Raw genomic sequence first — 13,996 nt, 5'->3', positions numbered from 1 at the left:
AGCTGTGTCTGGGCACTGGCAGCCACTGCCAAAGCCATAGGAGAAGCAGCCATGCCCTGGGAGGTGGTTAAGGAGCACCTCTGTTTTGTGAGGGCACCAAATGGGAGGGTGGAAAGCACAGGATCGGTGGACATCTGAAACTTCCCCTCTCCCTCCCTCTGTCTGCTGCTCTGAGCCCCCTGGGAAACTCATGGGGGTTCGCAAGCCCTCTGAAACAGCAGCACTAAGCAGGGCCTCCCTCGCATCCAGGCTGTGGATCATGAGCCTCCCTTCTCGTGTTGCTCTCAAAAAGGCCTTGAGGAGCCCTGAGCCGGCCGGGGGCTCTGAGGGACGGACCAGGCGTGGGGCAGGGGCTCGGCTCTGCCGCTGCCTCCCCTGGCAGCACGCTCTGGGACGGGCCCTCTCCCGGAGAGGTGCCAGCAGGCGAGAGCTGTGCGTGCCAGCCGGTGGGTGGGCCAGCGTTGGCCAATGCAGCGCCCGGGTAGATGGGGCTTGGATGCATTTGTGTGTGTTTTGATAACTCTGCCAGCACGGCGGTGCCGAACAGCGCTACTTGCATGGGCGGCAAGTGTACCTTCTGCGCAGCTCCCCTTCCCTCTCCACAGCCGCTCTGCTCCACGCTGCCTGTCCTCTGCCGTGCTGCCTCCAATGCGCTGTGCTCCAGCACTGCTTGTACGAGCGCCATGCACACGCCCTCACTGCACATGCGCCCGTCAGCACAGCTACTTGTGGTGAACACGTCCTCCAACCACACTGTGTGAGCCAAAGGGTTTGGGAAACACTTGTTCCCACCAAATGGGGTGGGGGGAAAAGAAGAACCAGTATATACACCCCTCTCCAAGTCAAAAGTGAAGCAGATCTCATTGGGGTGGGAGTACAGCACTAGCATGAGCTGTACTCAGTCCTTGAGAGGCTTGAACATGTCTTATGGTGATGAGGGGTGTTGAAGAACATTTTCCTCGGAACAGAGTCATGGAGCAGCCACGTAATACACTCAGGAGTCATGTATTAATTTCAAAAAGACAAGTAATGCATTCACCCTCCGCCCCCATGCCATGTGGCATGGCTGTAACCAATGCCCAGTGAACATTAAATATCCTGTCAGGCTGTGGTCATCTCCTGGGAGCACAGTTTTTGCTGCTTGGTTGCTGCAGTTGAATTAGCTTCAGCACTGGCAGAGGCCCAAGGTTGGGTCCTGCTGCCGCAGTGGCAGGGCTGGACACCCATGCGTCTCTCCTGCCCTTGTGTAGCCTGGAAATGCACGCACTGGGCAGTGTGAAGGAAGCTGGGGCTATGGCCCCTTACCAGCACTGGTAAGTCTACCCCTGGGTGGATCAGCCCTTCTGGTTAAACGGGTCACTGCCCTTCCTCTTTGGGCCTTCCCCATCATCACTGAACGAGACTGCCACAGAGATGAGTCAAACCGTCAGACAACATCTGCACCCTCCACATGCACCGTCCATGCGCTTGGATAGTTCAACCGGTGGGCTCAGCCCAGGCAGCGGAAGGAAAGAAGCCCTGGTTGACTGGGGGTCGTCTGGCAGCTGAGCCTTTTCGGTGCCCTGAACGTATACATATCCAGTGTAGCCGGGTAGTCTGGTCCGTTTCTGAACAGATCCCAGAAGATAGACAGGGCCTGTGAAGACAGCAGTGAGAGAAAGTTTGGCCTTAAATGGATATGCTCTACCAGGATTTGGGATCTGCTGACCTGGAGAGTCATGTAAGCGCACATCTGAGTACTTGCTCATGAACTGCTACATCCTTGCCAGGAGCAGATGACAGGTTGCTCAACTAATCACCCAACCAGTCGATAGGTACAGGACAGGAGAAGGAGTCCGTGGTTTGTCCCTTCAATAGCCTGAGGTGAAGTCTAATTATCTGTGTCTTGAGACTGAAAGTCCCATATGTGTTGGAGGTCAGACCCTGTCAGGGTTGACCTCCTGCCAACCCTTCAGCTGGGAGGCTCCAGCAAGGCCCGCTCTCCCCCTCCAGCGGGGTCAGACGGACCCCAGCTACCTGGAGCTCTATGTCCATATCTGGAAAGCCAGCACATTTGGTGTTTCCTTTCTATAGTTTCCTTCTTTTAAAACATAGGCATAAAAAGCATTGCTAATGACATTCAAGAAACCCAGAAAAGTGGCAAAACCAAGTACTGAAGAGCTAGAAATTGCCAGAAATGGGTTTGTCTGGGCAACCTAGCCTCAGCTATCTTGTGCGTATCATAGAATGGTTTGGGTTGGAAGGGACGTTTAAAGATCATCTAGTCCAACCCCTATATGATCATCTTCTGCACTTTGCCCTGGATTGCCACCTCTTCAGCACCCAGGCTGGACCTCAGCCAGGGGGAATGATGAACTGGTCAGCTCCTTTCTTAGCAGGGCTGGGAAACTCCTATCCAGTCGGTGAAGTAAGGGACTGCATAAAATAAGGAGGGTCTCTTGGGTAGACACTTGGTGCCGCCCTGGAGTGCTGAGTTTGTGTTTGCCCCTGCCTCGAAGTTACTCTGTGGGTCTGTGAGCTGCATAAGCAAGAGCTTTCACGGGAGCAGCCACATCTTCCTCATTAGCTGGGGCTGATTTACAGAAGTGCTAAAAGTTTGCAGCTGCAGTCACGGACATCAGGAGCTGGGGTTTGGTGAAATAAAGTGCTATATAGAGCCAAAACACTGAAGAATTAGATCCTAGTTGGTTCAAACTGTGTGCCCAGAATTAATGAGTACTTATGACCTAAATCTCTCTTTGTCTTTTGTTTTGCATCTGTTAAATAGGGATAACTCCACACACTGCACCTAAAAAGGTGGCTGAGAAAACAGCTTCGTTAAGAGCCCTGAAGCACTCACACAGCTCTGAAGCGATGAGCACTAGAAAGAGTCCATGAAGAGATGGAAAAGCAGGATGTCAGCACAGGCTGTGACCACAGGACAGCGATGAAGGTAATGCAGCCATTCCAGGGAAGAAACCTTTGTGGGTCACACGGTTATAGAGCACAGCATGTTACACGGCACAAGGGTGTAAATGCAGCGTGATCAAGGGAGCTAATTCTGAGATTTCCATACAGCCCTTGTCATTTATCAGACATTCAGGGGGTAAAGTACCTGCTTCCTGTACACTGGCAGGTTGCACCCAGTAAGGAGTGGAAGTGTTTGTGTGATGGGCATTTGCTCTCTACTAGATGGGATGAATTTGGTGGGACTGTGCTTGAGCTCTCCTGCCACAACCTGGCTCACACACTCAGCTCAGCTGAGACGAAATAGCCCTGGTGATGGAAAGAAGCCATCCTGCCAGCTGGGGAAGCTGCCCATGTCGCAGGCAGGACCAACACATACTGACAGAATGGCACACGGCAGAAACTTGTCTGGTAGAGAGCAGGGACTTTGTTCACCACCACCATTCACTTATCTCTTATCAGCACAGAATCCCACACAAAAGTCTTCAAACTCATGTGAGGAACAATAAGCAAATTGTTGCAATTGTCCAAATATTGTAAGAAATTATTTGCATAAAATGCTACATGCGAAGCAGAAACAACCTTGGTGGTTTACAGGAGGCTGTGGTTGGTGGTTGCTCTAGGCTGGATTTTTAAATAGCACTATGCACTGAATGGTCATGCAAACAAGAGGTGTGAGATGGATGGAGTAAGACGCAGTTTTGAACATTGCTGGCCTACGCCTGCAGCAGGTGAGAGGGATGGAGCAGCAGGTTTAGAAAGAAACTCTAAACAGCTGAGGAAGCTGTTTGCACAGGTAGGATGTAGGGACCTTTCTAGGCTTTGGAGGCAAAGGGACTCGCTGCAGGTAAGGCTGAGAAATGCCCCGTGTGCTCTCTGGGCTCTGAGGAGCCCATCTTAATAGCTTTTTTTTAAAAAAAAAACCCAAAACTTTCCTTATTTAAGCCCTGGGAACATAACTCTAACCGATCCTACAGACACAGGATTCAGCCTGGACCCTTTCTGACAGAGATTTGTTCCCACCCACTTCATATGAAGAAGCTTGAATAACTTTCCTGAACTGTCCATCCCAAGATCTTCCTGACCTCGTCTTGCTTCGAACCTCAGACCTGAACCTTTCCTGCTGCAGATGGAGCCTGGTGCTTCTAACCTGCGCTGGCTGCACAGAAGACTGCTGACCACTCTTTCCATTACAACATATCAAAGACTGCTCCTTCCTCCCCACCCACTTCTCGCCCTCAAGACTTCTGTTTTCTAGGCTAAATGGACCCAACTTCTTCACTCCCAAGATTTCTGTGTATTTATCCTTTGTATTGTTTTCTTCTGGACTTTTCCACTTCTGGAGCTGGGGCTCTGAATGGGCCCTGGCCCTGCACAGGCAGCGCGGGGCAGTCATCTCCTCTGCCCTGCACCCAGCACCCCAGGCCCGTCCCGGCCCCCTTCCAACACCTCCGCGTCGCTGGCGGAGCTTCAGCTTATGACGCTTTGCAACCCCCAGATTTTTCCCTGCCATTTTGCTGCCCAGTCGGTTATTTCCCAGTTCTTCTACCTACATCTCGCTTTGCTTTACATTTGCATTTGTTCTTGCTGAACTGCATCTTGCTGCTTTCAAACCATTTCTCTGGCAGTCGAGATCACACTAAGCCCAGCCTCCAGAGTCCCCGTGGCCACTCTGTCACGGACAGAACAGAGCTCCTTTCAGCAGTGCCTGCTGTTATTCAGGAGGGACAAATGAAGAACTGGATGGCCCCATCCTTCCCTTAAAAACTTCTGGAAGGTTAAAAACCTGCTCCATCAAGCTGCCGGTATGGCAGTAACCTAGCCCTTGTGAGTACCTCCAGTGCCACTGACAGCGATTTCACAGCTACTGTGATTAAGATCAAGAAACCTAAATGATCCCAGAGAGAAAATCAGGGGACCTTATTCACGGTGTAAATTTAGTCACCTAAATCAAGCACAGAGGTTAGGAGGCTGGATCCTGAGGCTCCCCCTGATAGCAGTGGAGAGGGAAAGCCTGAGCAGGGACAGCAGGATATCAGCTTCCTGTGTTGTGCCTGCAGCACCCGGAGAGCCGTGAGCAGATGCTGGTGGGGCCACACTGGTGGTTTCTGCTGCTCTGGGTCAGGGGATCACAGCTTTCTCTGGAGGAACAGCATGGGGCAACACAGGTCCTGCCCATCCCTGTGGAGCACTGTGAAGGCTCTGCCCACCTTCCCACCAGGAGACGTTGTCTCATCCACAGCACACTCCACATTCACAGTGCTCGTAAGTGGCAGGAATTCATTGGCATCATAGCCAGCTTGCGGGCAAGGAGTGTGTTTGGCCAAGGAGGGAAGAGGGATGCTCTCTCACTCCCCCTCAACAAGCCCAAGTGTCCAAACCCTCTCCCGCAATGTCGCTGTCTCCTGAGATTTCTCCATCAGTGGAGATGGAGATAAAAGCCCAGCTCTGGGCAAACCAGGGTGCAGCTCAAAACTGTCCTGTGGATCAAAGAATAACCTTTGCCATAGCCACGTTCTGGCCAGTTTTGCACTCACTGTCCATCTCCAGCCAGGACACCCAGCTTCCCTGCACCACCTCCCGCCAACACACCCACCACCTTCCCAATCCCCTCTCTTCAGCCGCCAACCTTGCTAGATACAAAAGGAGGGAATTCAGCTTATTTGCCCAATAATGGAACAAGGATCTTTCTCCCAGAGGAAGCATCTCCCTCCATCTTGCCCTGAGCAGCAGCAGCAGCAGCAGCCTGTACAGCAGGGTGGGCCATGCAGTCTCTGAGACCTGCTCGCTGGCAGAGGAATGTAGGTTTCCTCGGAAGAGGGGGAATCCAGTGGCGTGCTTCCTAGAAAGGAAGTGCTGCACAAGGTTGCAGAGTTCAGAGGAAGTGTAGTGATGCAGCGAGTGAATGGATGCTTCAATGGTTGTGCTGCTAGCTGGTGCCTTGGGAGTCCTGAACTCAATGCCCCGCGTCTCACCAGTGCCTTCGGCTACTCCATCCCCAGAGCCGGCCGTGCCAGAGGAGCCCTGCCTGCTACAGAGGGGCTGCACTACCAGGAGATGAGGTCCCTCAGGGTGGCTCATGCCGAGCAAGCAAACCCTCACAGCCACGTTCAAAAGTGTGGAGGATCCTAGCACTTCCCTACTGCACACCAGGAGAAAGAATACACTCTGTGTAATGTTCAGATAATAGGGCCAAGGGTAGCACACCAGTGCCACAGGATGTTTCTAAAGAGGGAAATGGGCTAAAACGGAGCAGTTTTGCTACTGGAGCTAGGCCAAGTGATTTCCCCGAGCCGCCCAGCCCGTAGCCAGCCCCACGCAGTTCTTGCTTTTGGCCACGTTTGGCCCTGTGTTGGCTCCATGAGCGGCAGGGCTGGGAAGAAATACCAGCAATGCCCACACAAGTCTGCACTGTGCTCCCAGCGTGTGCTCGCGTGCGTGTGTGCTTTCTGTGCTGCTGTAAGGCTGCAAACCCAAAGCTGCCAATACTTTCATCCTAACGACTACTGCATCTCAAGTGCCCTTGCTGACACCCTGCTGCTGAGACTTGCTCATTGCTCCTGCTTGAGGCAGGAGAAACTCAACCAAAACACCAATATGCAATGAAAACCAGTTGCTATTTTCTGCAGGAGTGGGTTACTGTGGATGAGTTCATGCCTATTTCCTCACGGCACATGCAAGAACTTAGCCGCTGCGAAGATGTGTGCTCCTGTCCGTGGCTGGAGAGCCTGCTGGCGCGTGGCCCTGGTTCATCCCGCTGGCTCTGGCAACATGAGCAGATCAGAAAGCAAATGGCTCTTGCTTTGGCACTCCCTGCTCCTGCACTGTCACCTCCAGGGCCGCTAGCATGGGGTACCCTGAGGGCACTCCTGAAGCACTGCTGTCCCAGGGACTGCTTGCACGTCTTCAGTCTGCTGAGGCTGGCAGCATGGACCAGGGGAAAAACCAGGGGATGCAACGCAGCTTCTCTTTGCTCCTCTCTGCGTGGGCCATGCCCAAATTGAGTGCTGGCAGAGTGAGAATAGCAAGGAAACGACCTCCAATGTGCCATAATGCTCCCGTCTACCCATAGTCTTCTACTGCCAGCTGTGGTGACAGGGGGCTACAGAGGTGCAGGCAGGGAGTCAGGACCCCTGCCTGACAGTTTCACATCCCTTGGGGTGTAGCCAAGCTCATACCATGGCACGGAGTGAGCATTAGGTCTCAGGTTCAGCTTCTGGGTCCATAGACCATTATGTTCACAGCACTTTAATTTGTGTGCCAGGGTGATATTCTCCTTACGGGCCGGTGGTGAGGGATTAATGAATGTTTTAAAGTGCTAAAATGCTTTGCCTTACAGAAAATACCAGTCCTACCAAACCCAGTCCAAATTTTGTATGATCCCGAGCCTTTCTGTTTTGGTGGGACTTCATTGTACACGTGAGCCATCTGCACAAACAGTGTTTACGTGGCACCTGCTGAGGGTACCCGTCCCCTCCCCGGGACCCGCGTCAATGGTGTTGGGGGCGGTGAAGGGGTGGGTGGCTGCCTGGGAATTTCCCCGCCTGGGCTGGGGTGGTGGAGACTGCCTGGGACTGGACGGACCTCCTGCCCGCGCAGGGCTGGCACGGCACGCGGTGCCCCTGGAATTTCTGGGGCTCCTGGCAGCACCTCCTCCGCACTGGCCTCCTTTGAGGGTCTAAGTTTCACAGCCTGAGCAGGGGCTTTTCTTCCTTTCCACCTCTGCTGTTTGTCTCAGAGAAAACCCATCTTGCTGTTTTTCAACTGCCTGAAGGTGTTTTTCGGGGGTTTTTCAGGCTATTTTGAAGCTCATTTTTCCCAGATGTGCTTTTTTTTTTCTTCTTCTTCTTTTTTTTTTTTTTTCTTTTTTCTTCTTCTGTAACTTTTCTTCTTCGCCTTAAAGTTTCCGGCCACGTGACTTTCAGCTTACATCCCCGAGGTTCTGAGAAACCACAGGAGGCTGAGACCTAAAGGGAAGGTGCAGAGGCTCTGAGAGGAGAGGCAGAGAAAGTGGAAGAGCACGGGGCAGGAGAACAGCGTGCCTCCGGGACGGGCCAGAGCCAGGAAGCCAAGGGCCATCTCAGGGGAGACACAGGAGGGCAGGGGAGCTAGACAGAAGGCAAGCACACCAAGAGCACAGAGGAAGCTGAGGAGGCCCTGGGAGCCAGAGACTGGAGCCATGCCCCACAGCTCCGACAGCAGCGACTCCAGCAGCTTCAGCCAGTCTCCCCCTCCCAGCAAGCAGGTAAAGCAGAGACCCTTCCCCAGCTCTCCCTGGCTGGAGAGTCCTTCAGGGTGGGCCATGGGTGGGCAAGGAGGAAGGGTGGCACCCACGGCTGGCATTTTCACAGCGCAGTATGGTGGGGCTTTCTAGGAACGGCTGTGGGGAGAGGGATGCGAGGCTGAGCCGAGAGCCCTGGCAGGAGCCCCAGCCACCGAGCTGGGTACAGGTGGAGAGAGGAGGCCCAGCTACCTGGGGCTATGCCAGGGCAAACTGGGGTCCAGGAGCCCCGGGCAAGGTGGGCACTGTCATACACGCTGAGCAGGCAGGAAGCTTCGGGGCGAGAGTCGGAGCACGCACCTCCTCGCTGTGGACCAGGACGGCTCAGGAGCAGCCTGCCTGCTTCCCCCTGCCGTGGACAACACTCAGGACCCAGAAAAGCCCTGCCACTTTGGGTCTGCTTCCTTTTCTGTTCAGCCTCAGAGGTTTTTTATCTCCGTAATTCCTGACAGAGGGATTTTGGTTTTGTTGCACAGAGTACCTTAATGGTAGGTCTTTTGCTGGCAGATACTGATACAAGTCTGAGGTATTTCCACTGCCTTCTCTGTTTGAGCTTTATTGTATCTGTCATTTGCCGTTTCTCTAGGACTGGCAGCAACGGCAAGTACCTGAGACTTTACTCAGAAATCTTGGGGATGATCAGGACAGACAATTTTGGGCTTGCAACCAGGCACCCTGGCAGAGAAGCACAGGGGTTGCCAAAGGATAGGGACTGGACTTGGTGCAAGACATGGGAGCTGCTGTAGCTGAGACATTTGTAGAGTATTGAAGTCAAGGATAAAACGGTTAAGTTCAAAGAAAAGAAAAGATCTTGGGCGGGGTGGAGGGGGGAGAGGATGTGGACAGACTGATGGGCTGGGAAGATAATTTTTGTGGCTGAGTTTTGTAGTCCTGTGGAGGAGCAGTGGTGTGAATGTCAGAGTCCACAAAAGAGGCAGTGCAATATGAAAATAGAAGATGAAAGAGTCTGTGTGGTGGTTTCAACTGTCAGAAGGTGGCAGTAGGACCAGCAGAGAACGGTTGGTGCATGAAGCTCGTGACCTGGAGCCTGGAGACCTGTGCTCTCCCCTGCCCATGGGCTTGGGAGTGTTGCAGTCAGATTGCAGGCATTGCTACCAAGGGGCTCCAGAAAAGAGCAAGCACAGAGATCAAAGTGCTGGAGCAAAGGAGGTTTGCGGAAAAACCAAAAGCTCTGAGTCTTTCTAGTTAAATAAAGCAGGGACCACATTGCACTGGAAGGGTCTGCAACAAATAAAACCTGAGGGAGAAGGGTGATGGAGAGGGGGTGGGACTTACAGGGAAACACAGGCTGAATCTCTGGAAGGATGGTTTATCCAAGAAGCTGGAGTGGCTCCAGTGCCGAATCCCCACAGAGAGACGGGGAAGGGAAAGGTTTTCTGTACAAGGAATTCAAATTGTGTCTCTTCCGGAGAGAGGTCCTTACCCTGGTCTCTGAAGCCATATCCCAGGCCTGTGTCTTGGTGAAGGGAGAGTGGTTGCAGGATATAGGGTGCCAGAGGCTATTGGACTTGCCCCTCCTGGCAACTGGGACACCAGAAGCATTACACATCCCTGGGGCAGGGCTTTATCCTGGTGCTGAGGGTGCATGGTGTCCCATGTCCTGTGTTTCAGTGATGTTATCTGCTGTGTCCCCTTTCCCACCTCTTGCCTGGTAGGAGCAGGGCGAGGGAGGGGATTCCCCAGTCATTTCCATGCCATGTGTTTCTCTAGGACTCTTCTGATGACATGAGGAAAGTCCAGAGGAGGGAGAAGAATCGCATCGCTGCCCAGAAGAGCCGCCTGAGGCAGACCCAGAAAGCAGACACGCTGCACTTGGTGAGCACTCCCATCCTTCCTTGTTCCTGGCACTGAGGTGTCACAAAGGGGGACAGCGTGCTTTTAGCCGGGGGACTTGAAGCCGAGGTGTTCAGTTGAGGCGTTCAGTCGAGGCAGGACAGGAAAAGGGAGGCCAGGGCAGGATGTAGGAGTCAGTGCTCACAGCAAGAGAACACAGCAGAGGACAACTGCCACTGAAGCGCTTAGTTTTGCAGCTAGTTTTGAATCCACCTTTATCTCTCAGTCTGACGTTACCAATTTTCTCTCCTAACCTTTTTTGACTGGTTCAATCAGAAGCTCTTTGAAAGTGCAGGCGCACCTGGACTGGCTCTGCCCGTGTTTGTGCTTCAGGCCATCACTTTTGCAGTGGAACAACAGTGTATAAGGATGCTTTTCTGAGGCGGCAGGGCTTTCTATTCATCCCTATGGCTGATAGTGCAAAGTGGAGCTGAATGGGCCGTCTCTTCAGGTCTGTTCCCTGAGATGTAGATAAAGAAATATTAATAATTTTCTAGTATTTTAAAATGTCTCCATGGTAGCACTTGTATCCCTTTCTACATCTGAACACTGTACAGTACCTGGAGGCTTTTCCTGTTGTTTACATGGATTTTCCCTCCTTTGGTGTCACCCTGCTGTCCCTCTCTGCTCCTGTGGCACCGCGGGCACCCCTTCAGCTCTTCCCAGCGTGAAGGATTAGGCATCTGCTTTTCAGGGGAGATGGTCACTTCTGGCTGTGTGTGTTTGGGCAGGAGTGTGCGGTCAGTGTTGGAACACAGGGCTGGGCTCCTTTGCATTTTGCACGTTGGTAAGTGCAGTCCCATGTGTTTTGGGCCACTGGTGGGCAGGATGCAGAACACACAGCCTGCAATGGGCAGAGACCATCTTTATCCCCCTGCTGGGCTAGGCTGCCCGTTGAAAAGTGGTAGTTGAGCTTCTGTTAAAAAAAAAAAACCAACAACCTTTGACTTAGTGGTCTTCATATTCCCTCAGATCCCTGTTTTTGGGAAGAATTCTTGAGAGTCAGTCCTGAACCTTCCTCCTTACATAGTGTCTTCAGTCCATGGTTGGAGCTGGGTTTAAGGCAAGATTTCACTGTTTTCTCAGTAGCTGATGATCCTTCTAGACCTGACATGGTTCTAGGCTGATTGCATTACGTCTGTTAGCAGTGATGGCTCTGGGTGACTGTGCTTGAGAGGGATGAAGAGACACCCTTTCCTTGGGGTCGGTGATCTCTCCAAGGTAATCCTAGAGGTGTAGAAGGGCTCTGATCCTCCCCCAGGAAAATCCTGCCTAGCTGTGCACCAAGAAGAATTGGGCTGCTCTTCTTAGAGCAGATGACAAACTACTTGCTTATGAGATTACTACTGCTCAGCTAGCCTTGATGGGATGTACTCCCTGTCTTCCCATGGCGATGGGAGCAGAGGGGCTAAGCCCAGTTTTGTGCAGACAGAGAGGATCCTGGCAGGCAGCTGGAGAAAGGCAGGGAGGCAAGTAGAGGATGGATGGTGAATTTTTGCTAATGTTTTTCCAATTCCTGGCAGACAGTGACCCCCTGCTGCTCCTGGATTCATTCCCTGAGTGCTCTTTGCCTTTGGTCAGCTCTGAATCAGGGACTTCTCTGATGAGGTTCTGCTCAGAAGAGCATGGCTCTGCTTGAGCTATGGTGGTATGAAAGGAGCCAGCAGCTCCATCTGCCCCAGGGCTTTGTAGCTTGTGTTTTGAGGGGAATGAGTCATGGGGAGGCTGGGGCTCCCGGCCTCTGGGTGATTCCCATCAGCTCCTGAGTTCAACGTCAGTCATGATTTCCAAAGCATTCAGTCAGGTCTGAGAGATGCTCATTTACTGTGCAAGCTTCTCCTGTGACAGCTGCTCTCACTGCTGGATACATTTCAACCGGTGTTTGGTGAGCAGGCACTGTCAGAAGTCAGTGTGGCAGCGGACAGGTTTACTCTGCGAGGTGGTGGTGCAGCTTTCCAGGGCTCAGTGCACTGGGTCCCGCTTTAGCTGTCTCGGCTGAGTTTGCAGAGCCTGCTGCTGTATCCTGCCTCCCTCCTCTGGTCCTGCCCAGGCTGCTGACTCCATGGTTGGTCAGTGCCTGGGGTGCTCCAGCCTGGAGCTGGCTGCACTTTGGCAGCAGTAGATGTAGCAAAGGGTGCAATGCTCTCAGGATCCTGGAGACAAGGCTGAGCATAATATTAACACCTTTGTTGTTATTCTCATTCATAACAGTATTAATTCAGTTCTTCTGAGGCCTCGGTTTCTCTTTTCTTCTGACTCAAGCGTCTCCCCCTCCTCCCCACCATGCCGCTGGTTTCCCCGGCTGCTAGCAGGAAGCAGTGAGTCTTTTCTTTCCAGGGCAATGACAGGTTTCCTGTGGCAGGTGGTTTTCTGGTTAAAGACGGCGGTTATTCAGCGCGCCTTCCCCCTGGCCGGGCGGCCCCGGGAAGCAGCCGGGCGTCGTGTGTGTGCGTGAGAGGGAGCGAGAAAGCCTGGGCGGGAGCACACCACAGTCACTTCTCGTAAGCTGGGGCTGGGGAGTGTGGCTGGGGCCTCCAGCATCACACCCGCACTCGGCCCGGCCGGCTGGGGGAGGGGGGTTTGCCCAGGCGCGGCTCTGTGCCAAATTTACCGGAAATATGTCATTTTGGAAACTCTGTGGGGCAGAGAGGCGCGAGACCACAACCCTCTTGTCCCTAGCTCATCCCTGCGGCTCCTGCGCTGAGGAAGCCCCTGTGGTTTTGTCTCCTTAGGAGAGTGAAGACCTGGAGAGGCAGAACGCTGCCCTGCGCCGGGAGATCAAGCAGCTGACGGAGGAGATGAAGCACTTCGCCTCCATGCTGAGCTCCCACGAACCACTCTGCTCCATCCTGACATCCCCTCCGCCGCCTCCAGAAGTGCTTTACGCCACACACTCCTTCCACCAGCCCCACATCAGCTCCCCACGCTTCCAGCACTGAGCCAGCCAGTGGGATGGCAGCCTGCCGGCTCCACTGACGGCAAGAAGCAACTTCGTGGGGCTCGCTTTTCCAACCAAGGGAGAAGGAAGGACAGACAGCCCTTCTCAAAGCGTGTACTCTGAGTGACTTGCCTAAGACTTGCTCCCTGTGCAGAAATGGCAGAGCCACTAAGAGGCGTCTTCAGGCAGTTTTCAGCTTGGATCGTGGGAAGAGGAGGCATTTGCAAAAGGGCGCCAACCCCCTTCCCTGCTGCTTGCTTGGGGACACTTGCAGGAGCGTGGGGCACTGGCAGCCTCTGTGCGAGCAGCTGGCTGTGGTGAGCAACAGCCAGAGCTGCAGGGAGAGGAACGGGAGCAGGGGCGGAGGGGAAGGTTGGGGGCCACAGAGTACCAGGGCAAAACTGGTTTATTTTTGTAAAATAAAGATTGAAAATGCTTAACTCTTTGTTTCCAAAATAGGACATGAGCCACTCCTAAGGGCTGGCATGACACAGTGAGGACACAGGCAGCAGGAGGGGAGAGCCTGGAGTCCAGGGAACAGCCCTGCATGTGCTGGTGTCTAATCCAGGGCTAGCAGCTGGAGCCCCACATTTAGAAGTGGGGTTGGGCAGGAGCAGGGAGCAATGGTTTGTGGGGTGATGGGGTCACTGGTGGAGATGGGTCCCTTCTTGCTGTGGGGCTGGACCTGGCTAATGAGTCTGACGTGCCACATAGCATCACAGGTCTCTTTCCTGCTGACCCCTTCAGCTCCCTGCTGCCGATGGCTAGAGCTCCACATGCTCCCCTTGCACAGATGGAGGTGCGCTGCCATATCGTGTCACCTCACTTGCAGGTCTTGGTGGGCTGGTCAGCCTTCAGCTTGCCCAGCAGCGCAGCTGGGAAGGAGCATCACAGCGCGAGGGGGCTGGTGATGCTGTGCTGGAACACAGGGGGGAAGCAGGACCTAGCAGGACCCTTGCTCCAAGGCACCCTGCTAT

The 13,996-nt window shown here is 53.6% G+C and overlaps 1 protein-coding gene across 1 annotated transcript; it reads left to right on the top strand.

The window, feature by feature from the left end:
* Positions 1-1,760: 1,760 nt before the first annotated feature.
* Positions 1,761-13,326, top strand: BATF (basic leucine zipper ATF-like transcription factor). The gene is made up of 5 exons (XM_010120139.2): positions 1,761-1,814; positions 2,768-2,932; positions 7,850-8,191; positions 9,959-10,063; positions 12,814-13,326. The coding sequence occupies exons 3-5, from the start codon at positions 8,126-8,128 to the stop codon at positions 13,018-13,020; spliced, it is 378 nt and encodes a 125-aa protein (XP_010118441.1). The 5' UTR covers positions 1,761-1,814; positions 2,768-2,932; positions 7,850-8,125; the 3' UTR covers positions 13,021-13,326.
* The last annotated feature ends 670 nt before the right edge of the window (positions 13,327-13,996 follow it).

The sequence above is a fragment of the Chlamydotis macqueenii genome, chromosome 5 (genome assembly GCF_036417535.1).
Source record: "Chlamydotis macqueenii isolate bChlMac1 chromosome 5, bChlMac1.mat, whole genome shotgun sequence".
Taxonomy (NCBI): Eukaryota; Metazoa; Chordata; class Aves; order Otidiformes; family Otididae; genus Chlamydotis; species Chlamydotis macqueenii.
This window is presented reverse-complemented; position numbering and strand designations above follow the sequence as displayed.